This window comes from Coptis chinensis, chromosome 2, assembly GCF_015680905.1.
Source record: "Coptis chinensis isolate HL-2020 chromosome 2, ASM1568090v1, whole genome shotgun sequence".
In the NCBI taxonomy this organism is placed as follows: domain Eukaryota; kingdom Viridiplantae; phylum Streptophyta; class Magnoliopsida; order Ranunculales; family Ranunculaceae; genus Coptis; species Coptis chinensis.
Genome location: NC_141457.1, coordinates 98,062,331 through 98,088,167, shown reverse-complemented (window position 1 = coordinate 98,088,167; position 25,837 = coordinate 98,062,331). Strand labels below are relative to the sequence as shown.

The 25,837-nt window shown below is 36.3% G+C and overlaps 1 protein-coding gene and 3 long non-coding RNA genes across 7 annotated transcripts; 3 read left to right on the top strand and 1 right to left on the bottom strand.

The window, feature by feature from the left end:
• The first annotated feature begins 6,413 nt into the window (after positions 1-6,413).
• Positions 6,414-8,536, top strand: LOC147519441 (uncharacterized). 2 transcript variants are annotated; one of them, XR_015212196.1, is made up of 4 exons: positions 6,414-6,783; positions 6,940-7,664; positions 8,179-8,219; positions 8,328-8,536. It is a non-coding gene; the product is annotated as an uncharacterized LOC147519441 (long non-coding RNA). The 2 variants fall into 2 exon arrangements; XR_015212197.1 differs by having other exon boundaries at positions 8,335-8,353.
• Positions 8,537-9,391: 855 nt separating this feature from the next.
• LOC147519440 (uncharacterized) lies at positions 9,392-10,184 on the top strand. The gene is made up of 2 exons (XR_015214227.1): positions 9,392-9,638; positions 9,923-10,184. It is a non-coding gene; the product is annotated as an uncharacterized LOC147519440 (long non-coding RNA).
• A 556-nt stretch (positions 10,185-10,740) lies between these two features.
• Positions 10,741-12,258, top strand: LOC147519439 (uncharacterized). The gene is made up of 2 exons (XR_015214226.1): positions 10,741-11,436; positions 11,513-12,258. It is a non-coding gene; the product is annotated as an uncharacterized LOC147519439 (long non-coding RNA).
• Positions 12,259-17,962: 5,704 nt separating this feature from the next.
• On the bottom strand, positions 17,963-25,413 carry LOC147519438 (ubiquitin carboxyl-terminal hydrolase 17-like). 3 transcript variants are annotated; one of them, XR_015212198.1, is made up of 11 exons: positions 24,776-25,413; positions 22,976-24,140; positions 22,794-22,882; positions 22,104-22,189; positions 21,840-22,002; positions 21,622-21,742; positions 21,373-21,530; positions 20,141-20,225; positions 19,767-20,022; positions 19,259-19,320; positions 17,963-18,856 (listed from the first exon to the last, which is right to left on the bottom strand). XR_015212198.1 is itself a non-coding variant. In XM_086591035.1 (11 exons), the coding sequence occupies exons 1-11, from the start codon at positions 25,084-25,086 to the stop codon at positions 18,064-18,066; spliced, it is 3,246 nt and encodes a 1,081-aa protein (XP_086447161.1). In that variant the 5' UTR covers positions 25,087-25,413; the 3' UTR covers positions 17,963-18,063. The 3 variants fall into 3 exon arrangements, 2 of the variants coding, with proteins under 2 accessions (XP_086447161.1, XP_086447162.1); XM_086591035.1 differs by having other exon boundaries at positions 19,810-20,022; XM_086591036.1 differs by having other exon boundaries at positions 19,810-20,022; positions 21,388-21,530; positions 24,776-25,268.
• Between the last annotated feature and the right edge of the window lie 424 nt (positions 25,414-25,837).

Genomic DNA, 25,837 nt, shown 5'->3' with positions numbered 1-25,837 from the left:
TTTTTCAATAAACAACTCTTAAAATATGTTGATGCTCGGCTCTTATTGTAACATAAGCTGAACTTTGAGCCAGCTAAAACCAAATGATTGTGATATATTCAGCATAAGTGGAGATTAACTTGCCATTAAGTGGCTTCACATACATCTCAGAATGGGTAATGGGTTACAACATGTGGACATATTCCCACGTGGCTATTGCAATTTGGCTGGACCCACTTCGATGTTCTTGCAATTCAAACAAAATACGCAACAAGCTTTCTAAAGTCGGTAAAGTGGTAAACTGTGAGCTACAACTCCTACAAGTGGATTTTAGAAGAGGACCCAGCACCCATGAGGCATAACTGCGTAAGTCCACAACACATATATTTGACAATGCGATTATGCATAGTGTCGTGAAATTTTCATTACTTGAAATTAAAACCAAATTGAACTCCCATTTTGTAATATGAGCACCCGTAGATAACCGACTTATATCATATTACATGGGTGTGATGCTTAGCTACTAAAGAACAATACTTTTTGTTCACTTTGATAACTATTTCCATGTTTTAATACTGACTCTTCATCTAACGAATTTCTTTTTCGGTTTTATTGTCTTTAATTTCTGTTCATTTTACATACCTGGCGAATTTGTATTAGTCCATTATCTTTGGATTTTGACGCAAAATTTTGTTTGCCGAACTCACTATGAAGTATGAAAACAAATACCAGCCTAATAATCAGAAGCAAACAATTTGACTTTAAGTAAGTAACATCAGATAATCCAAACTAAAGCGCATTAGTGGCGACACAAACATCACGTCAATGGGGCGCAATAATGCACAAAGCCACCAAATGGATTTGATTGAGAGAAAATTCAGATGTTTGAGGGTTGAATAATTGAATCTGAGATTTCTCCGCCTAAGAAATTCAAATTTCCCCATAAATAACATTGGGCGCCTTTGCTACACTGCTGAATCCCAGATAATAGAGGTGCCATTTTTTTCAAAATTGAGAACGACGATCAAATTGACTTTTCATCTAACGGCATTTCGGTAAACTACGTCATTGGTATAGACATTTGTGCCAACGTGGGATGATTTTAAAATTACAGTTTGAAGTCATAATATTCTTCTGCACGTACGCCCTAGTCATAGACATCGATTTCGTTCAAAATGCGACAAAAAGCGCCAGGTTTTCATAAAGAGTACTGCTACGGCGGGGACAGCCACTGTAATGGCTAAAAGCCACGTTACGCAAGAGAAATTTGGTACTTATTCAATTTTGTTTTGAAAAAACAAATAAGAATAAAAAGATATGAGAATTGCTAGCGTCCTGCCCCTCTACCGGGGTAGGACCATTCTAACCCGCAAGAAGACAAGAAAAAGTACCAGACCACTTAATCAACCAGTTTCTCGTTCATTGAGAAAAAACTTGTTCTCATCTTCTCTAAGTTTCAAACCATACAACACCGCCAAGTTGCAAACCACTACAACCACCGGCGACCACACCAAATTTACTTGTAAATCAGTTAAGATTATTTATCTAAATCTTCTTCTTGGCTTTGGCCAATAATTAACGATGGACCCAATGAAGCAACCCATGTTGAAACTCAAAAGTTTCATTTTATTTTTTTTCTGCAAAATTGACCCAAAGATCCAAAATAACATCTAAATGATTCCATGCCAATATTAAAGTTTTTAAAAAAGGAAAAAAATGGAAAAAAGAGAGCTCCTGATAGCATTATTTCTAAATGAATGGGTTATACATACACAACTCTAGATACTATTCATCCATTATTGACTCCATTACAACCCACTCCATCAGGCCTTCTAAAAAATCTTGATTGGCAATTGATTTTGTTTTTAAAAAGAGTTTTTACTTCATGTTTTTATTATCCTATTTTATTTCAAAACCATGTAGAGTCCAACCGGCCAAACAATTGTGAAGTTAGTGATTTCTGTCTTTTAGTGGGTTAGGATGGTCCTACCCCGGTAGAGGGGCAGGACGCTAGCAATTCTCAAAAGATATATATGCAAGAACAAGAAAGCAAAAAATTCATCTTGTTCAACTGTAACAGGCCATGGTTGCCTCTCCATCTTCGACTTCGACGTAAATAACCATGTTTGCCAAAATAACCATCTGCCATCACTACTAAAAATTTTCAAATTTTGAGAAAATATAAATATTTAGACTGAAATTTTTTGGTTAAAAAGATCGACAACATGGAATCACATAGAGAAAAATTAAATTTTGCTAGACATTTGAAAATTGGTCCTTCCCAAATAAAATACAAAAATTTGTATTATTTCTTAATAAAAAAATAGGATTTTTAAAACCTACAGTTTTCATTCTATTATTTTGTATTTCAAATTAAGCCCTTGATAAGGTTAAGCAAATTTGGAAAGATGAAATGGTTCTCTGGATGAAAAGAGTTGTGTCATCTTTTTGTTGTTATTTTGTTTTGTTTTTCTTAACCAAAAATAAAAAAATAAAAGAGAGAACAGGATAAAAAAGTTGCAAGTTTTTCAACTAAAACGTGGTTTTAATTGATTGGGCTGTTAGCCTGCTGGATGAAAGTAGCATTTTCGTTTCATAAATGCAGCACACAGAAATATATTATAAACCAGATACAGCGCTTACTGCTTACTGGAGTCTGCGGAAAAGTCTAACATTTCAATGGAAATTTTGGAGTTTTGACTTCTATAGTGAGTATGGAGTGATTGGATCAACAGACCACATCAACTCCTTCCAATTTGTCAGCTGACCATTATGTTAAGGGAACCCTTATGTTAAAACTCCTTTCTCTCACACTGAAGATCAAAGTTTGAATTGCAAGTGTGAAATGACTTACAAATAACCAACCACCTACCAAACAAGTGAAGAACAGGTTCATTGCATTTGACTCAATCAGGGATGTATTGTGAAAGTGTGAAACTACTGTACTCTCTCCCAAACAACACCATCTGTGTGTTTCAGACTTGCAGTCCTTCGTAAATGCTTTAGTAAGTAGCCTTTAGGTTATAACGGCACCAGCAGTCTACATAATATATACAGACCTGTTGTAGTGGGTCTAATAGCATTGGGTACAGTTTGCCAATATAATTGTTGGTGATTTAATCGGGCACTCATCAAATTGCATTGGGCAGCCTCCGATATAAGTCCAACAACAATAGCCCAATACACTCTCTCTCAACGCATACTGGCTACCATTTTTTTCAAACTTTTTTAGCCGGTATCATCTCTCTCGCCAGACTGAACTCAAAAAAAAAAAGTTTTGGCAGAAACTTTCTACGGTAAGATGGTTGTTAGTCTTGAGATGGAGTTTGAATTATCTGCTCGTCAGAAAGCAGTCATTGGATGCTTGCAGTCGGAATATGCAAAAGATTTTCTATTTGCTATTCCGATGGAGGGACTTGGATAGCGTATGTTACAGGTGAGTATCGTGCCATTCTTCGATACCATTTTATGATTCCTCTGTACTCTGATGGTGGTCTTTGCCCTGTATGCAAAAAGAGTAGATTAGATGCTTATGGGGACCATGCAGCACATTGTAGACATTTTTCGAGTTTTAAATACCGACATGATCATGTTAGAGACATTTTGTGTGATGTATTTTGGAGGGTTGGAGTACAAGTGAAGAAAGGAGCTCCTGTTAAATTTCTCACTGATCCGAATGAGGGCAGATCGATACTTCGGCCTGCGGATGTCTTGATTTACAGTTGGTTTGAGGGAAAACATGCATGTGCTGATGTAACTGGAGTCTCTCCGTTGATAGGGTTGGGGAATGGTGGTTTTGAGGTGGGAGAAGCAGCTAAGAGGGCAGCACCAGAGAAGATGGAGAAACATGAGGAAGTTTGCAAGGCTAACTAGCTAGCATTGTTTCATTCCGTTTAGCTTCGACACTTTCGGTTTATTGGAACAACAGTCTGTTGAGCTCCTCAAACGACTTTAGAAAGTTATGGACAGTAACGTTATGACTGCTGATTCTAACGAGTTTGTTTTTAGAAAGATAGGATTTGCTATTCAGAATGGACTTGCAACACAGCTTGTTGCACGTTTCTCCTAATTATTTGTAAAATTCGTTATCATTATGAATAAAATTTTCACTTAAAAAAAAAAAAAAAAAAAAAATCGAGTTTTCTGTCATGTTCATACTTCTTCAAGTGTGAACACTTCGACTGTTGAGTTGTAAATCAACAATAAGAATTGAAGTTGGCGACTTCACCCAATTCGAGTCGTGTCCCGTTTGAGTATATATTCAAACTTGGTTGGGTTAATTAAATTTGATTGGGTGGAAGATTGGATTAATTAAACTTGATTGAGGTGGAAGATTGGGTTGATTAAACTTGATGATTTCAAATTTGATATTTTTTTTGGAGTTTGGGTGGAAGATTGGGTTGATTAAACTTGAGTTCGAGTTCGCCTAAGCTTGATGAAGTCGTTTCGAGTTTGAGTTTGAGTTCGAGTTTAGGTTGATTAAGTGAAAGATGATTTTTAAATGAACATCGTGACAAACAAACCGAATTTTTTAAGTCCAAAAAAGATTTAACCCGTCGAGTTTAAGTTAAAAGATCAAAAGTTTTAAGAACCAGTTTTTGAAAGATGATTTTTTAAAATGACCGTGACAAACAAATATTTTTTTATGAGTTTTGTCCCCAAGCGACCTTGACCCACCATATCGTAAAGCTAAAGATCAAGAGTTTTGGTCTCAAGCGACAGTGATGAACCATTTGAGTGTATACTCAAACTACATGGTGATGTCGTTTGAGTGTACACTCAAACAACCCAAGAGTTTCGTTATGGCGAGACCGATTGGATTGGTTGTTGGACCTGGGCTTTGATGACAAACTTGTAATATGACAAATTTGTAATATATCTTTTTTTTTGTTGCCCCAATCCAATTTGATGAGTGCCCCCCAGAACCTTCATAATTGTTTTGTTTTCCTTTCCCTCCAATATTTTTTATATTTTTGTTTAGGATTTTCGTTTTCTCGTTTGTTTGCTCTGTTTTCTTTTCTTCTCCAAATAATTGGATGCAATCTGTTAGGACTTCGGGTCCTGAATAGCTTAAACTAGGATCCTAGTATTATTGCACCAAGCTCCTATTGTATATATATGATAAGATGACAACAGAATGGTGGAATCTATGAAACTTTGTCATTGGGCCAATTATGGATCGCTAAGCAATGGAGGCCTAAGTATAAGTGACGTTAAATTTTGAAACAGTTGCAATTAGTTTTGTCTTGCAAAAAGGTTAATTCGTTGTCACTTGTGTTAAAAGATTAGTGAAGATGGAGTAGAATCCAAACTAAGCCAGAGTTGAGATTAGTGTCAACTCTTAACAATGGAACAATGACATTTTCTATACTTCCAAGAGTTGCGTTCCAAAGTCCACACTACTACTCATGAGTCATGACTTCATATATTACCTTGGAATATTCGACACCTTAAGTTCCTTATTTTATATCCTAAGATTTCATATCCCAACCTCATCATTACACATTTACACGTCAAGATAAGTAAATGTGCACCATCCTAAGAAATTTCAGCATGGCAGTTGCTCGACTGTATAGTTGAGCGGCATCATCATGAGCACTATTTTGCAGAGAGTGAAATGTAATAGCATTCTCAATGCAAACAACAACTGTTACCTCCACATAGACGTCATTATACAATTATCAATGTAAGAGCATTCTCAATGTGTTTGCTTTTCACTTTTTCCACTAGATGGAAGATGCACCGTGTTAGACTCACATTCAAAGCGTACGAACTTGTTCTTGCATTGGTTAGTAAGCGTACTTAAGCTCTGGAGTTAAGAATAATGAGCCATTATCACTCACGCAACTGGAAGTCTGCCTATCAGTATCATCAGGACTCTCAACACCATTGTTTTGAGAGAGTTATTCACTGCCAGATTCTGCCCCCTTAAACTAAAACTATGAGAAGTTCTGACAAAAGAGAAAAAAAAAACAACTAAGAGTCAAGTGCACAGGCACACTGTTCAAAATAGGCTACCAAAAAACCCTCAATAAGAGATGATAATAGACTGTCTAAGACAGCCTTGTAATGGAATTGTTTTTCTCTTTGTTAAGAGAAAAGAGAAAACAATACACCAAACAGTAATCAATTGAACATGTTACTTTGAAGTTCCTCTTTCACTGTAGAGGCTAGCTAGCTACGCAGGTAGTCTTAACTTTTAAATAGATTACATTAAGTGACAACCTACCATTTCCTCCATAATGAATAAGAAAAATTAATTGTGAAAAAAGTAAGGAAAAAGAAAACTGAACTTGCTAGTACTATGTTCACGCACTGAATACTCTGAATCATTTCCTTGATTATCACTAAATTTTACAGAGGTAAGAGAAACTGGTTTTGTTGTCTTTCCGAGTGTAGGTTGAAAATGGATAATATATATATATCTATTCTAATAAAGAAAGCGAACTCCCCACAAAAAAACGGTTTTTTGGTTCAACATGTTTGGCTAAAAAAAAATACGCGTTATATTTTCCAAATTTACTCCCAAATTCGCTTATCTCATCTATATTACCCAAAAAAAATAAAAATAAAATGGTAAACCACTCTTCTTCTCCCAACCGACGTCGCACCCTTTCACTTCGATAATCTGCTTCAGAAAAAAAAAAATACCTCTTAAAACAAAACGGTTTATAACTCGCCCGATATTAATCGCTTACCAAAAAAACTGCTTCATCTCATGCTATGCTTCATCTCATCCTATTAAGTCGCTTCATCAGTGCTTCTCATAGAGAAATTTGGTGCATCTGTCAGCCGTTAAAAAAGGTTTATTCCAAACAATAGATAAACTGTTATGGTTAGGATTATATTTGTGATTTACATTAATTCATCGATTCATTTTCTACATCTTCCCTCAATTCATTATTACATTTTTTCCTATTTGGACTTACGCATGAATTTGATTAAATTTGAATGTGACAGAATGGATTGCTCTATTGAACAAATGAGAGAACAAGCCCGTGAAAGATACAGAGTTCGAAGGCTACTTATGGATGATGAGAGAATAAATACACAAAATGTTAGAAGGGTACAGAAGAAGACTTCTGAGAGAGACGAACAAAGACAAACAAATGTAGTCGGTGCAGTTGCGAGGGATCAGAACATTACTTCTCAGATTTCAGATACTTATAGTGGGGTTCAACAGACTCCAGTCACCACTTTTATGCGTAGACATCGAAACTGTGCGAGGAATTTCAGAGACTCAAACGCATTTGTTGCGTTTCATCTAGCAGATACAAGGACCTATAGATTTTGCATGGCCTTTTGTTAAGTCGAGAGACATCTGATTTTTGTTGTAATCTGGAAAGATTGTGCTTACTCAGATCGCATCCCCACCAGAAAAGCACTTTTTGAGGACCAAACACCTATTGGTCGTGATTTTCGACGTCAAATCCGCTCTTACAATCATGTCTTTTCGTTCACATCGATGGGTGTGCAATTCGATAGGTTAATTATGATGGTTCTGTATACTACGTACTAAAATGTTTGAATTTCTTTGATGGCAGCATTACAGGGAATTTAAGGATCTCTGAATAGCTGCTCTACTGGTAGATAATGGAGAAGACGGTGGCGACCCTAATATAGCTCTCAACCTTTTAGCTATTGCCAATACTGGTAATGCAGCATTTCTAGATGAACTTTTGAAGGTGAGGTTGGATCCTGATATTGTAGTTGTTGGCTTTATAGTTGAAAATAACATTTGAATAACAGTTTTATGTTCTATACGTTTCCTCTTTCAGTTTTATTGCCATAAATCTCATTATGTAAGTTGCTAAGTCTTTACAAGCATATTGGAGCTAGGTCTGGAATTGGAGTCATTTTGATGGCTAATAGATTAAACGTGGCAGCAGTTAGGGATCAAGTCATCAAACTCTAAACATAGAGGGAGGACGAATTTCTAGGTTAGAATTTGGGATGTGTCGATCATTGGAAATTGTCTAAGATCCAATATGATCTGCCAAGTGCTATATATACTCTCAGATTCACTCTATCTACCACAGAAAATATTGAGTAGCTAGACATGATGTGGTATCTAGACACGCACTGAAACTCTTTTTATTTACAATATTGTATGTTCTTTTTTTTTTTTTTTTACAATATTGTATGTTCTTTAGCTTTGTCTTTTTACATTAAGTAACAACTATAAATGCTTTCATACAGGAATCGAGCTTTGAAATCGGATGTCCACTATTATTGATATTGTGCCTAAAATACTAATACAATCGAGAAATTATTAGGATGGAGATTGTCTCTTTTCAAAATAAGTTTCAGTACTATGATTTTTGATAATTGTCATATTAATGTTGAAGTTTGCAGTAGCATTTCATCTGTTAAGTATCTCTACAAGTATGTTTACAAAGGGCTAGACTGTGTATCTCTAGAAGGCGTGGACCTGAGTTTGATGAGATACAACACTTTGTTGATGGAAGATGGAATTGTGCACCTGAGGCTTTGTGGAAAATTTGTAAATTTGCCTTGAGTAAGATTTATCCATCTGTTGAAAGACTACACATTCACTCACAACAGGCAACAGCTTCGATACTACAGTCATCAGTCTGTCTCCAATGTACTTGCAGATGAGCTCAATTCTAAAACTATGCTAACTGAATTTTTTCAAGTTATATAGAGATGATCATGAAGCAAGGCAATTATTATACAGAGAATACCTGAATATTACGGTGGCTTGCAAAAGAAAGGATGCCGATTATCAACATTGAAAGTTATTGGAAGAATATATACCATTCATCTTTTGGAAGGTGACATATTTTTCCTCAGGGTTCTTCTGAATCATGTTAGGGGTCCCACATCTTTCCATGATATGCTTTATGTTAACGGTGAGAGATGCAAAACTTTCAAAGAAGCTGCTGAAAGACTTGAACTCTTAGAAAATGATGATAGTTATCGAGCATGCCTTGAGGAAGTTTCTAGAGTCAAAATGTCATCTGCTTTGAGAAGTTTATTTGTTACGATTTTAGTCTACTGTCAACCAACAGGTGTGCGCAGATTGTGGGATGAGTTTGTCATGGCGATGTCTGAGGATTACCCGAAGTTAAGCTACGTGTTGAAGTATTGCACAATCAGGTTCTCAATGATATAAGTAAACTCTTAGTACTACAAAACCGGTACTATTTTCAGATCTTCCTCCTTTGAAAAAGGAATTCCTTCTAGAGTCTGACTTTTCTGAACTCTTACAGAATGAGCTGTCTGTTGTAGTGCCACATGAAGATTTATTGTCTATTGATCACTTGAATCAAGAACAGTTAAGTGCTTACAGAGCTATTTTACAAGTGATAGAAGAAGAAAAACAGTGGGGTTTTCTTTGTCGATGGGCCTGGGGGTACTTGAAAGACATACCTGTATCGTGCAATAATTAGGAAAGACGGGGGAATTGCTCTTGCAACAGCAACATCAGGGATCGCAGCCACCATATTACCCAGAGGAACCATACGGCCTCTGATCCATTCAGCGATCCTCAACCTCAGGAAATACTTCAGATACTACCTCATCTGGTATGGGGAGCTTATGGTTATCCTACAAAACAAGGTGAAGGATGGATTGGGGATTCAAGGACTTGGGAGCTAGATGTTGGGGGCTTGTCCGCCTCACTCTATTTCTATCAGGTACACACTCTTACTTATAGAAGCTACAACTTCGTGATTTATGTTGGAATCAAAATGAGGGGTCGATCTGGTGGTGTCTTGATAGTGGATAACTACTACTGATCACATGATGGCAACAATTATGAAAAGTAATGGTTGACCAAGCTAATTGATTTATATCAAATAATTTTCTGCGAGCAAGTAGTGTTCATATGTTGTAGAATATCAACTATAGTTATTTTGGTTGATCAAGTTTCAATCTTAAGCTATTGTACTGATAATTGACTCTTAATTTCAAAATGCAGGATCCTGGAACACCACCAGCAAGAAGACAATGGATGTCCATTGATTTAGGAACAGAAGTGTATAAAGATGCTAATTCTTTGACCGAGTGGACTGTTAGCGAATTGGATATCGTTGTACCTAAACAATAAAGTTAGAAGGAATTGAAGTGTATTCCCAATGCAAATACCATTTAGGATATGCTAGCTGATTTCGTCCATAACAAAGTTGTAACCTTAAATGTTAATATTGCTTTTGCATGAAAAATGCACGGTTAGTTGATCATATGATTTTCCTTTCTAAACTCTTCATTCGGTACCATACCTTGCTCATCACAGCACAATGCAAGTAGTCTGTAAACAGAGGCCTCTGAGTCTTTTGAGTATTACTTACTGGTGCATGGTGAAATGAACTTCTATCACACTCATCATTTAGTTCCTTCTAGCACATAAAACGGGTCTGATTTGTTCTATATGACTTATGTACTTAGCCATTTAGACGTAGATTTCGTTCCTAAGGGCGGTATAATGTGTTCTCAAAGAAGATTGGGTGAAGATGTATTCAGTCTACAGTAGCAGCAGCTTGGAATGTTGGAATTTTGTTTGTGTTAGCCAATGATTTATTTATTTGTACTTTTCTATAAGACATAATGACTTATAAACTTTAGTTTTTGCGTTAGACATATTAATATGTACAACATTTCAATTATACTTTGCTTATAATCCTTATATGCCTAATCAATTATATTATATTAACAAAATTTTAACTTCGTGAATTTTCAATAATTATTTTGTATTCAATACCACAAAATAAAACTAGTACCAAGAAAATATATGTCGGCACACACTAAACTAAACAAGTTAAGCAGAATAGAATGTTTATTAAGTGAATGCAATAACTAGTACAATCCACTTCGGCCTTATAGCATAAAATTTATTAAGTGGCTGCCATTTATTACAAACAAAATCAAATTTGAAAACATGGAATGTATTCCTCTTTTTGAGATGCATGTCGAAGAACTTATAGCAACTCCCCTAACTATTCAGTGATTTTAATATGTCACGATTCCACCAACCGGTTATATGTCACGATATCGATATATACTAGTACGTTCGAAAATGAAGAAATATTGAAGTGTTATCGCAATATCTTGGTGACTTGGTCTGATTGATTGGGACTTGGGAGTTGTGCAGTTTAAGCGCCGCTTAATCGGCAATTAATCAGCGCATAAGCACTATAAGTTATTACACCAATCCATGTGGTAAAAAGTTAGAGGTCTGAGTGGGATTGAAAAATCGGCCGATTTGTTCCACTTAGTCGGACAAGCTTAATAGTTTTGGGGTTTTGGTTTTTTATTTTTTTGTGAGTACGGCACATATAAGAAGTTGTACACCCAAAAAGCCCACACTATTAAACCCACGATGTTCTCTACTTCTCTTCACTTGTTCACCATAAAAAAAAAAAAAAAACACCACCACCGAGCACTCCAGCACAACAACAGCAGTGGCAGCACTCAGGCAACCTCCATCCCTCCCAGGTTAGTCATTTACTCATTCTTATCACTTTTTCTGATTTGTTTTTTCTAATTTTTCTTGGAGAGTTTGTGAGGGAAGGTGATGATCTCTCTTGGGGCCAAGTTCCAGCGGCAAGAGGAGCCGATGTTGCGGCAGCTCCTAGCAAAAAGGGTGAAACTGGAAGCATTTAGAATTTTGGACGAAGAGGGCAAAGACATTAATATTGTATATTGGGGATTAGTAGCAATTTAGAGTTTAGAGACTAGTAGTCTGTCATGTATTCAACATTTTTGTGTGTCATGTAGTTAAGCGATTTATATTTATAATTTTGATTTTCTCGTGTTTTATCATATAGTAGGGTATGCCCGTGCCGTACGGCACTGATAGAGTCGCCTGCGACGCTAACTCTATAGAAGCAGCCTGAACTTGAACACACACACACATAACACTAAACACACATATCGTTCAATAGAAATCCTTATACGAACTATATTATCTAAAAGTATAAATTTTCCTACTGAAAGTAGTGAACTACAATTAACTTGAAAAAACACCATATGGATCACTATCCACCTAAGCAGGCAACAACAAAGTAGGTAACCAAACAGTTTCAATAATAGTACATTTTGTTTCAAGAACACAAACGGTTGTACATAAATGAGGGTAACAAAATATTTGAAATGAACTCGGGTTTATCATCTGAGTCCTGATACATTGTAATAAGTATGGCCGGAAAGTTCTCTGTAGTTAGAGCAGAATCAAACAATGTTAACCTAGAAAGTAACTGAGCTGGTTGTAATTCTACTTATGCTTCAGTTTATTTATGCTACTTTTCCTTTTTATCAGTTGTACCCAGCGTGTCAGCAATCTATATTTCGGTCTTGCGGCCACCCAAACTCTTCCAAAAATGCTAAAACTACTCCGTTTGTCCATCCAAAAAGCCAGTCTGCATATAGGTACACCAGAAACACATAAGAATTGAGATCACCCCACACATCATTGTGCGTGATTGCTCTTGATTCAAGGGAAATTATCTATTACAGAAACAGGATTAACGGTTATTTTGTTTTGCGTATAATTAATCACAATTTCAAATATTTGCAAATAGACTATGTAACTTACTTGAGGGATGTATTCACCACCCCTCCAACCGCTCCACCACGATTCCACATCATTATTTTTCATGCATTGTGCCATTTTTTTCTTGTAAGTCGATAGTTTGTTTTAAGCCATTTCACAGCAATATCCTCGCCATGGATCTTGCATTACGAACTGTGACTGGCAAGACCTTCAACAATCATGTGTTGCGGTGGAGCCCAACCATTTGGAAAGTCCCTAGGTTCCATTTTTCAGTCGGGGATATGAACCAAAGGAAAACGGACAATATATGAGTTATCATGAACCTAAATAACTTCCTTAGTCTTTGTAAAACTTGAAAAATAATGGAAAAGTTACTAACCATTCTTTGTCGAATTTGATAAAGAAGTTGCAATTCAAATGCACAACAAAGACACGATCTTTGAAGACTTTCCATAACTCGCTTCACAATTAATATTATGCGTAAATATCCAATTCACGAGTTATCACAAGAAAATATACTTCTCGAAGTATGATAATGGTATAAAATTTGACTTATCAAAATTAAGTTATAATTAAAGTAACATCTGACATTCCTTAAAATTGAGGCAATGACAAGGACACAAAGAACACATGGAAAATATGGAGAAACGAATCTATGGAAGTAGCAAAGTTCTTAAAAATGTATGTAGTAAGCTACTCACGGGAGCAACTACAAATGCACCAATCTTCTTGTAAGACACCATGTCTTTTGAAACCTCGTTAATAGGAGCTTTAGATTTACGGCATTTCGGAGAATCATAAATATCAATTTAGTAATATGCACGATAATTATAGGCTAAGCTAACTGCAAGGATGCACAACCAACGCTGTACAAATTAGGCATTGTGCTAAACCGGTTTGTGGAAAGAATACAGACTTACCCTTTTCTCCATCCACAAAATATGAGATCGCGATTTGAGCTATGATTTTATATCCTTGTGGTGTTCTGGCTCAACCAAAACCTACAACAGATTTGGCCTATTATATTAGTTAATTACCGGAAGTGCACTACATAAAATTCTTGAGAAATAGTGAATCCTGTTAAGGTGGGGATCAATCCCAAGACCTTGGGCCCAACCTCCAACCTCCAACCTCCCAAGGCTTGACCAAGAAGGCAACTTCAATGAATCATGTCAATAATTGACATCCGCACCTAAAATTTTCCACAACAGATGCAAAGAGAGTGGGGTTCGAACTAATAAAGTAAATATCATACCCCCAACAAAGCCTCGCAATCTTTTCAAGCAAAGTAAAAAGATAGGATTTGTGTGTGCATGATTTTGACATAGTAAAATTGGCCCACCTCACGGAAAAGAAAAAAAAATATCAATACAAATATTTATAGACATCTAGAACTTCAGTCGGTAATCATTCTTGAACAAACCAACGGTGCACATAATTGTGTTCGAAAGTTGTGTGTGTGTGTGTTTGTGGGGGAGGAGATCCCAAAAAGCACAATGACGGACTTTTATCAAGACTTGGGCCTAACTCAAATGGACACTACAAAACCATATACACAAGGGAAAAATCACTTCCCTCACATTTTGACCTAGGATTAAGCCTTATGTTAACATAATTATCCATATACTTCATATTGTGCCATTTTGTTAACAAGAAAGATTTATGAAGCTACTTAGCTATACGTTGCATCTTTTCTTGCAGTCCCTTAAATCTACAAGCTTAGTTACTTAAAGCTCCAAAAATATTGGAATCTCCACAAACATTAGACTCTACAAAAGCATTTACACTACGGTCCAACTTTCTCAAATTTTCTACCAGTCCTTTGAAAAGGATTGGAGCCAAGCCGATTTATAGTTCCATTGAATGGTGGAATGTGGTTTAGCAAAAGGATAGCTGAAATTGCACAAAGATTCAAACCGAAGCGGCAATAGCGGCTTATGGCTCTAATAATCTGGTATGGTCGCAAGGAGGATAAACAGAGGTGGAATATGTTCAAGACCAACAACCCCATTACTAATATATGTAGAGATTGAGATAAGTAAAATCTCAACAGATTAAGCTTAATCAAACTACAAATAAGAATTTGGAAGGTATGCGATCCCGTATGCGGGGATGGCTATTCGGGGAAGCCTAGATAGGCTAACCAAACACACACCCCTTTCTATCACAACTAAATTTTATCTTTTCCTTTGTAGTAATTGCAAAAAAATATATATATAGAGAAACATTTTGATGCATATGACAAATAAAATTAAGTAGGTAATTATGCATTTCAGCCTACATTAAGATTGAGATTGAATCCATTAGTCAAACAAAACTACATATTACATATGAGACTTACAGTTCTAGAAATTTTGAACGGAAATCAATGTTACCAAAACCGCATGGAGTTAGATTCACATAGATCACATGGAAAGTAGCTATATCATTTATCTACTTCGGCAAACCAGTTTTAGCATCGAAAGTGCTGACTTGCATTAGCAAACAACGTTGAGAAGTAGCTAACAGTGAACTTCGGGAGGGAATGTTAAAGGCGAGATGATGGAAGGTAGTTAGGCAGATGTTGGAAGGAAACAATTCTTTATGTTTTTTACTCTAAATGAGAGAAGAAGAGATATGGTAGAACCACAATTAACTTAGAAACAAAGCACAACCTAGATGAATTTGAAAGTGCCATGTCACAACTTAGAAAAGACAATGGTAAAGACACCATGTGTTTTATTAGATAGATATTATAACTTAACTAAAAGGTCTCTAATTAATTCCGATTAATCCCCCATATTAATCGCTATAAGCTCTCGGAGCGACTTGCTCCCGATTAACACTTAAACTGCACAGGTTGGGAGTCTGTCTGTCGGTATTTTAATACCAGCCCTTTTTTAAGATACCGATAATTTGGGTATCAAACAAATAATAAGACTTCCGTCTCTCCCGAGTCTTCGGAATTTGTTTGATTTTCACTTGTTCTAGCATTAGCATTGGTTAGTAAGAGCAGGAAGCTCTGGAGTTGAGAATAATGAGTCGTTATCACTCGGGTAACTGGAAGTCTGCCTATTAGTATCAGGACTCTCAATTCCCAGTGTTTTCATGAAATCTAAAAGAGTTATTCACTGCTAGATTCTGCCTCCTTAAACTTAAACTATCAGAAGATTTGAGAAAAAAAAAAAACTAAGCGTCAAGTGTGCGGACACTCTTCAAAATATGCTACCAAAAATCGCCGAATAAGAGATGATAATAGATTGTTTAAGACGGCCGTGGAAATTTTACACCCCAAATATAAAAATATACTCTTTCCAATGAGGGTGTTATACCGTAGGTAATATAGTATTAGTTGATAGAGATGGTGGAGAATTCCCCTTCCCGCCATCAGCTAATAAAAAATCCGGGCAACACTCAAACAGACGTGTAAGTAAAAACAAATTCGGACGTCACTTGGAGTGTTGTCCCTATCTATTTCTAAAGTCATGATTTGAAAATTTTAAACTCAGACGTCATTTGAAGTGACGTCGAGTTTAAAATTGAACTTATTTACATTTTTCTATGGGGAACCATAGAGAGTGAAAATTTATGGACTCTATAATAATTTACAATTGGAGTAGTAAAATCCTAATGGCACCTAAGTGCGCCTATGTGGAGGTGTAATTTTACACCCCCCATTGGAGATGCCCTAATGGAATTGTTTTTTCGCTTTGTTAAGGTTAAGTCTAATGGTGTGACAAAACACCAAATATCACAGAAATTATGATCCAATGGAGCGTCAAAATGCTAACCCGCCAACGCTATCAGTACAAGTTTACCTACTATAGCGTCAAGTCTACACGCCAGTATGAGTGGCGGGTAGAAAAAATCTAAGCTACACGCCACATTTTGTGGTAGCTAGAATTTTTTTTTCCCCCACATGCTTTTGACAATGGCACAATGGGGGCTAGCTGGAGAGTCAAAAAAAATAAAAAAAATAAAATAAAAATAAAAAAAAATAAAAAAAAAAAAAAAAATAAATAAAAAAAAAAAAAAAATAAAAATCAATCTTGTACACTATAAGTACTGGCGGCTGTGAGAAAAATCATTGCATGTAGAAACGCTGACCCGTTAACTCTATACACTATACTATTGTGGTTTGGTGCGATCAAACCATTGGGATTTTAGCCTAAGAGAACAGAAGGTTTATTAAGTAAATACAATAACTAGTACAATCCACTCGGCACAAAGTTCCAATGCCCCAAAAATGCTGACAATCAGCTATGGAGGTTTGAAATAATCCACATAAGAGGTGAAAAGGGAGAAGGGAGGAGTAGTCTTGGTGGAAACATGTCGAACTTTTTTGTCTTCCAAATTAAAAACTCAAATGTCAAAAGGACTTTCAATGTCGAGATTAATTCCATAATACAAACAACCATGACTTCAGATAGATTTCGTGTTTCTCATCTAAATGATGGACACTCATTCATCAAGCCTTCGAAGTCTAAAGCACAAGACAACTCGTTTTTTTTAAGGAAAATCATAGCTATTGAATAGATCGAACAACAAATTTTAGATGCAACAACAAAGTAATGACATTAGTTAGAATGTACTTCATCGTAGACCAAGAAAATATATGTCGGCACAAACTAAACTAAACAAGCTAGCATAACATAAAATTTATTAAGTGGATGTAGTAACTGTTAGAAAAATGATTTGCTCAAATCCATTTAAATATGAATGAGTAGTTTATCTCCCAAGTTACCCCACTTAAGATGAAATGGGTTTTTTCTTGAAATTTGGTGAGAAAAACCTTTTGGGCATTTGTTTGGGCGAAAAGGGGACTTTTCGAAATGGGGTTTGAAAAAGGATCATCTTCATGGCGAAAAGGTGCAACCAAAATAATAACCGGACTTTTATCGAAATGGACTTCAAACATGTGACTTTTCAAAGAGTTGCTTACTTTTTCCCAAGAGTCATTTTAAACACTACAAAACCATCAAATACACAATTGAAGGAAAAATCCGTTCTATCTTGGGAGATAGTTTCCCATCAACCTTCACCGTGAGGGGAAAATCTGTTTTGACCTAGGATTTTAATTAAAATTACAAGACACACTTAAAGACAAAAAAGTTTGTATAGTTTGGTGTTAACATTAATATATTCCATATCCACTTTCAAAGGTCCCATGTCCCAAAAATGCTGAAGATCAACTATTGAGTTTTGAAATAATCCAAACAAGAGGTGAAAATGGAGAAGCAAAGGTAGTGTTGGTGGAAAACGTCGAACTTTTCTGTCTTCCAAATTAAAAACTCACGTGTCAAAAGAAATTTCAATGTCGATGTTAGTTCCATAATACTTCATACGATGGTCTTCAACAAAGTAGATGCAATTCCTTTTGAATATTGTCTCGACAGAAGCCAATACAGAAACCGAAGTATTAATACCCAAGAACAAAGCATGTTGTCCTAAACTTTTCACCGGACGCCATTTATTATAAGCAAAATCAAGTTTAAAATAATACAATTGATATTGGTAATGCTCTAAATACAATTGATTTCTTCTATAGAACCACCAAAAATAATACAACCTAAAACTATATTTACAACTTATTAATAAAAAGTTTGAACTATTCTTTCCCGGGTAGATCTTCTCTGAGATACACCAGAATTTACATCAAAAGGGTTACCCCATCCTAATCTCTCCATGTCAGTCTCTCTAAAACTACTATTATTATGACTACTGTTACTAATGCTGTTTGTTAAGTTTCTACTATGTTTAGAGGTGTCAGAGTGCAAAATGGGTAGGCTTCCGTTATTTTGCCAACCCTGTATTCTCCTGCCGTTGTTCTGAGATTGAACTGAGTAAACTCCATTAGTCTCAAACTCCCGGTCTGCCTCAGGAGGTGTGCATCCACTTGTTTCAGAAAAACCTGAGGCATGCCTCTCTGAAACTGCAAATTGTGAAAATCTTGAAAAGGGGGAGGAACCATCAGAATCCTCCAAGACCCTAGAAGGGCTATTCCAATTACGACCTGCTTCTCCAAACAAGTGATGATCAGACAAATCATCAGTACTGGCTGAATCCCTGGTGCTCTCGGTACTGCAAGAACCTTCATCAGAGCAGCTAAGAAGGGAAGAGCTGTCACTCGACAAGTCTACTTCAGGAATCCTGTGCATTGGATGAAACCTCCTATCAAATGAATCAAAAGATTCGAAACTGGTAGGACCATCCAAAGTTGTCCAATCAGGGTAATCTTCAGCCCTCCTTGGTAGAGTATAAGGGGTAGCACTAGAAACTGTATAGTTCGGTCTCAGAGTTTCAGGTAATCTACTTCTACCCTTGCTTATGCCACTGCTTGACATTATTTTGTTCCGTATCAAACTAGGAGCCCGTGGAGAGCACCTAACAACAATAAGCAAGTAAATTTGTCAGCATACTAGCAATTGGAACCCTGGAAACTGTCCGAGTTAACAATAAAAACCATAAATTATTTATTTCCTACTTCAGGGAAAACAGCTATGAATTGTAACTCGATACAGGAAAGAATATTATCAACAAAAAGAATGAACTACGCCAGGAAAGTGTCAAGTCCTAATTGATGTACAGTCTTAACTCCCAGTGTCTCCCAATTCAACTCACGGGCAGCTTTGATAACTTTGTATTTTTGCCATCTCATTTTTTTTTTTTTTTTTTTTTTTGGCTCGAGTTTATTTCCAATACAATAGGAACAGATTCTACATGATCATTTATCAGTATGATTAAAACACCACAACTAATGAAGAGCAGGGCTGCTATATTACAAACCTTGCGTACAGTAGCATGTATGCTCCTTTAGATAAGACCTTCTCCAGCTCCACGGGTTTAACCTGTAAAAAAACAAAAGAATGATCAACGAAGGCTTTACACGGTATGCTATTCAGAACTTAATCACAGAAAACACAGAAGCACTATAAACGCGCAATGCATAACATTTGAGGACCAACATCAAATGGTCCCCACCTTTCAGATCTTTAAGGCCAAATTCAACCAGAGTAGACATTATGCCATGTAATAGTTATATGCACAATCATCTCTTTAGATTGTTGAGTCTCAAAAAATGTAACTTATTGCTTAATTACCGTATCATTAGAGTCTACGAGACAATTTCAGTTCAAAGACCTTTACACAATCAGCATGTCTCAGTTGAGTGCTACAACTTACGCGGGTTTTGCAAGGTCCATAGGATCCAGGTCTTTACTTCAAAAAACTTAAAACTACATGATGATAAATTGATTCAAGGTAGAGTACAACAGGAGTCAAACTGCTAAAATACCATTTAAAATTTGATAAAGAAGGATGGTAAGTATTGAACATACTATGCTGTCATCAATCTTAAACCACTTCCCCTGGAAATTCCGAATATAACACACGTAGTGTCCAGAAAATGCAGCATTCATTGTATCTAGGTGAACCACCACTGCATAAAGCCTGTATATTGGGGATTTGTCACTAGTCCCACTCATATATGGGGCCAAATTTAAGATCTCTGGAAACAGGACTGCTTTATTGAGCTTCCCAAACTTCCCACCCTGTACAGCATGAAACTAGAGATGTAAAAAACAAGTATGGTAGCAGTGGAAAAGAGCCACTACTTTGGTGTATGACATGAAATCTCATTTTCTAAAAATAATATTATGAACTAATTACCTGAAATCTCTTTAAAGCGATTGTGAGGACATTAGGGGCCTCCACTATCGTCAACCTTTTTTTGGCTTTTTCATAAGACCTACATCTGATTGAAAATAAACAGACCTTCAGCATGATACAATAGTCTTCTGAAAAACTCAAGAAAGTGTATCACAAAACTTAAAAAGGTTCAGTCGTGATACGAGGAAGATCCATGTATGAATCTGACAGAAAAATAGAGATTGACAACCAAAATATTACGAACTTGGAGGTCAAAAAAGAAAGGGAAAATAATCCAATGTTGCACCAAACCATCCCACTGGAATACAACTATCGTCAACCTAATATACATATAGAAAACAATACTAATTTTGTCATGCAAGCTAAGGTTTCAGCCATTTACGAACATAGGCAGTTTATCCCACACAAAGTCAAAAGATGCACAAATGGGGAACCCAAAAGCAAATAATAATTGCATCACATAGTTCCAGGTTCATACAAAAAATGCACAAAAGCAGTCTCCAACACCACCATTGCATGAGTGCCAAAATTAATCGAAAGGCATTTTATTTTAATATTTTCCCATAAATCTTCAATTCCCCCTCTGACAAACTAGCTACTTCAAGTCAGTCGAGAAAAAAAGAGCGAAAGGGGGCTTGGGGATGAGAACATTACAATACAAGTCAGATAGGAGTAAGAGGATATTTCGGAAAATATTATGAATGATGACCTATTCTGATACATCTAATATGCACAGAAGGGCGGCGGTATGGACCTCCTCTTGCCATGTCATAAATTAGGGGCACAAGAAAAACGGATTTTTAAGGTTATAGAAGTTTCCAATTAACCCCACTATCTAAATATCCATGGGCCCCTGCTTCCGTGGGACGCTCCATAAAAAAACATTAGCAACAAAATTGATAACAAAATAATATACCAACTCCGAGAAAATCTGCACATGAAGCAGCATAATCAGCTACGACACATATGTCACTATTAACATATTAAGGCAGATCGAAAGCTAGAGTGGAAAGTTTCATCCTTCGCAAGGCTGTAAACCTCATTCTTTGTCTAACATTATGACTTTTGCACGTTTCTTCTTATATTATGACTCTTGAAGGTTTGTTAACTAAATTTGATTTACTCGCCCAACATTCAAATTGGTAGCTTAGAGCTGTTTCGGAAATTTAATATATGAAAAGGGAAAAGTCTAAGTTAAATTGCAATTCAAAATGAAAGACAATAAAACCAACCTAAGACACTCGTACTTATTATCTCCGTCCAAAATTTCAGTTGCTGTAAATTGTTCAAGAGCTTGTTCAAGTGTTCCAATGTCCCCATGTATCTCAACAGTAAGATCCATAATTCTCTCTTGCCTCTCAGATTTTCCATGGCATTTCATGCACCTTATCTGCAATTTTCAGTGGTCAAAGTTCCAGTTAATTATTCTATCATCAGAATCTTGTCACACCACAATAGACATACAAATACACATAAGGTACCTTAGATTGGAGGTAACCCCCAAATATCAATCCTATTAGAGTTGTTTCTTCAGCCAATGGGCCCACTGCATGTTCCCCACCTTCTTTCAGGCAAACAGACTGCATCTTATCAATCGCATATCTACCAAAATCAAACAGGCATAAGTAGTAGAGGGTAATTGGTTGGAATGTGCAAGATTAATAAAATGGAGATATATCAATTCTTTTCATCAGCTCACCTTAAAAATTCATGAGCGTCTTCTTCTCGCCCATGACCAAGATGACTCCCAATGCTTGGTAATTGGGACAGTATACCAATCGGTGACAACGGAGATTTGCTTTCCTTTCCCATCGTAACTAAACCCTCAAATTCACACATAAAGCACCATTCTTTCTTTGGACCTGACGCAAAACAAAATATAACAAGTACCGTTAGAGATGCAATACACCAATAGAAAATCAGCCATAATATACAAAGAACATAGCAAGAGAGAGAAACGTGCATGTTTTAGAATGAAAACCCTTCAGAAGATAAGCAGTAAGAGGCCGCGTAAACGCCAGGCACTGGAGCACAGCATTAGCGTAGCAGCTGCAAATAAAATGAATGAAGATATGTCAACTACGATGATGAAACAAGAAATATTTCCAGAAAGTCTTCTAATACATGCAAAAGAGCATGTTAACTCTTTGCTGATCTAGTAGAGTAGCTTTATAGTTCCAGAAATAACAGGCCACCCTTGTAAGGTCTCGTCGCACCCCAGCAGTAACAAGGAGAAGCATACTCAATCTACACTTTGGGTGGTTGAAAACAATATGACAAAATCCATTCTTAATAATAAAGGTGATAAGGCCTCCGACTAAACATTAGCCCAGTGAATCACAACCGTGCATAACAGTTAACTCCAGAAGTTCAAGGCCACATTATACACATACATTCACTTTGTTTTACATTAAGACAGCTGCCAAAGAATCCACCCAGTCTCAACTAATTCCTTGAATGCAGTTTTTATTGCATTTAGTTACCGTTGACAATGTTGTAAACAGAAGTATTAAATTCATAAATGTAGTCATCTCATACATGAACTGGTCAAAGAAGTTGAGAAAAAGAAACAATCATAAGTTTGTAATATTAAGGTATTCAAAATAGGCATCTTTGATAAGCATAAATATAATACTGTTTGGATCCTATTTACCTATTGCCACAGTTTGTAAGGCCACATGGGCGCAGTTCAACTTTGTTCCAATGATAAAGTTTGACAAAGAGGTCATAAGGAAAAAGCATCTGAAAAAGTAGAAAGCAAACGAATACAGTTAATATTACAACTCTAAAAAAGTCATATAAAGATATAAAAAGCAGCACTAGTTGGACAAAAACCTTGTAATTGTATTTTTCAGCACTCTCAGATCCAAATCCAGTCGCATCATGTTTTGAGATTTTATACACCTTAAATTGCTGAACAACCTTCCGCACTGATGTTTTCAAACCATTACTACCACTCTTCTCTAATGAATTTCTAATTTCGGGTGAACCAGTGGGTGCTGTATGAAGAGTGTCGGCAGTTGACCTGGCTCCTTTAGTTTCTACAAAAGAAGGTTTTTCAGATGTTGGTGAACTCTTAACCATAGACACATCCGTCGCTATCTTCCCTGATAGAGGAACTCCACAAGAAGATGATCTGTTCTGAGAGATGATAGGATCAACGTCATCAGAGCGGTTTTGGGGCTTGAAATGTTGTGATTGTGAACCAAGAACATCTTGTTGAGATAAATTCAACGGAAACTGTGACGAAGATTTGTTATCAGCCAAATTTTCCTCACCACCTTCACTGACACTAGACTCAGTAGAATCATCATAATAGTCATTTCCAAACCCATTTGTGTCAAGAGTACCTTTCCAGAAATCTGAATAAGGGACTGATATCTTTGAAACTTTAGAATCATCAGAGACATTGATGGTGGAGCCAGAAGAAGTAGGTGATTCACTGTTAGGCACTTCAAAACTATTCCTGGGTGTTATTTTCTTTGATTTGCCTAAATGGGAAATACTATCTACAGAACCATCTGATGACCTATCCTCAGAAGGGGGTGATTTAGTTAGCTTGGTGTCATTCACAAAAGGTTTCGTATCAGACCCAGCCTGACTACTACAATTAAATAGAGGCTCCTCTAGCCTTTTAGGAGTGCTTGGAACCGGTAAGTCACGGACAGAAACATCAGTTAATGGGTCATAAGCAGTGGTAGCAGAATGGGCAAGGTATGTTGAGGTACTAACATTATCAGAAATGACAGATGCCTGCCCAACTTCAACATCAGCCTTCCAAGCAGGAGCGGGATCAGATGATTGAGGATCATCAAGAACTGTGTCAATTGTTTTAGAATTAACACTGTCATTGGTCCCACATATCTCATCTTGATGTTCTTGAAACATTGTCTTTTGATCAGTGTCACTTTCCGGGCCATTAAACTGAAAACTGTTGTTGGGAGGATTACATTCATCCTTGTGACCTAGCCTCCAGTGAATTATTTGACATTTTCCCGAGCTGTAAATAGAAAATTCAAATGGGGTAAAAAACACTGATATATATGAGAAAAGAAGTATAGGACTCTCAAAAGTCTATGGAAAGATTATACAGTCTCATATCTAAAAAATATTATTCGTTTAATTAATTGAGTTGTGACTAGGCTTATAACAGGATTTACAATGGTACCAATTAATAAAACTGCCAACTTAATCGGTGGCATGCCACCAAAAGTCCCAACCACCGATAAGGCCCATCCCAGAATACAGGTAATGTTGATTCAATGGCTAACTAGAGGCATAGAGACAAAAGCTTTTAAAAGTTTTGCTAATTGCAAGAACACGGAGTCCTAAAGGTTAAAAAATCAAATCAACAGATTATTGGTGATTCGAATCGGGAGTTCAATTCTAACTTGTCAGTGGTAACCGATTTGGATCTAACAGCGTCAATAATGTTACATCACATATTCACAGACAATCTCTTTTAACATTTCAATTCAGACTTGGAACTTGGACCTACAATTTGTACTATCCTAAAAGAGCATCTTCTATTACACACTCTGGTGCAGTCCTAACCTTTTCAATCCGTAACTACAAACTACAACTTGAATATATACAATTATACATACAAAACCAAAATTCAACAAAAAAAAATACCAGTAATTAACAGCTTTGCATCTGGCACAACGAGCAGTAGTTGGACAATAACAAACAACACACTGAGAGTGGTGCTGCCTCACAACTGGAATCGAAACATAAGAAGGACGATAGTCATACTCGAATTGAGCTTGGAATTCAACACGTGCAGATTCTTCTTCAGCCAAAGCAACAAGTCTCAAAATCTCTTTTTTTCTCTCAACAGATTTATTCCATTTCCATCGAATAATCAAACTAACAATCAATCCAAACGTGAATGATATGATCACAATCAGGTTTTTAAACCCAATTATATCTCTTAAAACCAGCATTTATTTATTTAATCATCATCCACAATTTGATGCTCTCGAGGATAATCAATGGATCTAAAAACTAATAGCCGTTGGATTTGGTGGGAAACTGAACACGAATTGGAAGAGCTTTTAGTGTCGCTTGGAGGAGCGAAAAGGGTGTAAATTTCAGGAAGAAGAAGAAATAAAAGAGAGATGTGATTATGTCCAAGGTTTGGAATCTTCCTGTATATAGTAATGGACACGTGTGGAGTTTTAATCAAGAAGTAGATACTAGGAGTAGGTGATCCGCAACTTTTCTTATTTGTTACTTTCACCCCTCTCACGTTGATGCAATTTGTAGTCTTATATACTTTCTGTTTTTCACGTTTGATGCACGGAATTATGTTTTATGCAAATTAGGTGAACAAATTCTGAAAAGTAAATTCTTGCGTACTTGTGTTATCTAAGAAAAGCACACTTTTAGAGCATTGGAGGAAAATTTGTTGTAATAAGATTGAACATGGCTTAATTACTTGGATGAGTTGGACTAATCAATAGAGTTCATTCAACCTTTGACAAGAGGAGAGCACTTTTCAGCTAGCATTTTGAAGCAATAGAGGAGTATCACATTTTTCTTGTTTTTGTTAAAAAGAAATTTATAAATAAATAAGACTTTTTTTAAAATTTTAACTAAATGGACTTATTAAGTCATAGATAATAGATCCATGAATATTTCGTTGAATTTTTTTTTAATAATAAAGAAAGAAGAGTGTGGGTTCACTGGGTTGAA

Excerpts from the sequence above, each read along its gene's own strand:
- LOC147519438 (XM_086591035.1), bottom strand. The coding sequence starts at position 25,086 with ATGCTGGTTTTAAGAGATATAATTGGGTTTAAAAACCTGATTGTGATC. Across the intron at positions 20,023-20,140 it reads TCGCTTTAAAGAGATTTCAG|GGTGGGAAGTTTGGGAAGCT; the intron begins GTAATTAGTTCA and ends CATGCTGTACAG. Across the intron at positions 18,857-19,258 it reads TACATGCTACTGTACGCAAG|GTGCTCTCCACGGGCTCCTA; the intron begins GTTTGTAATATA and ends TATTGTTGTTAG.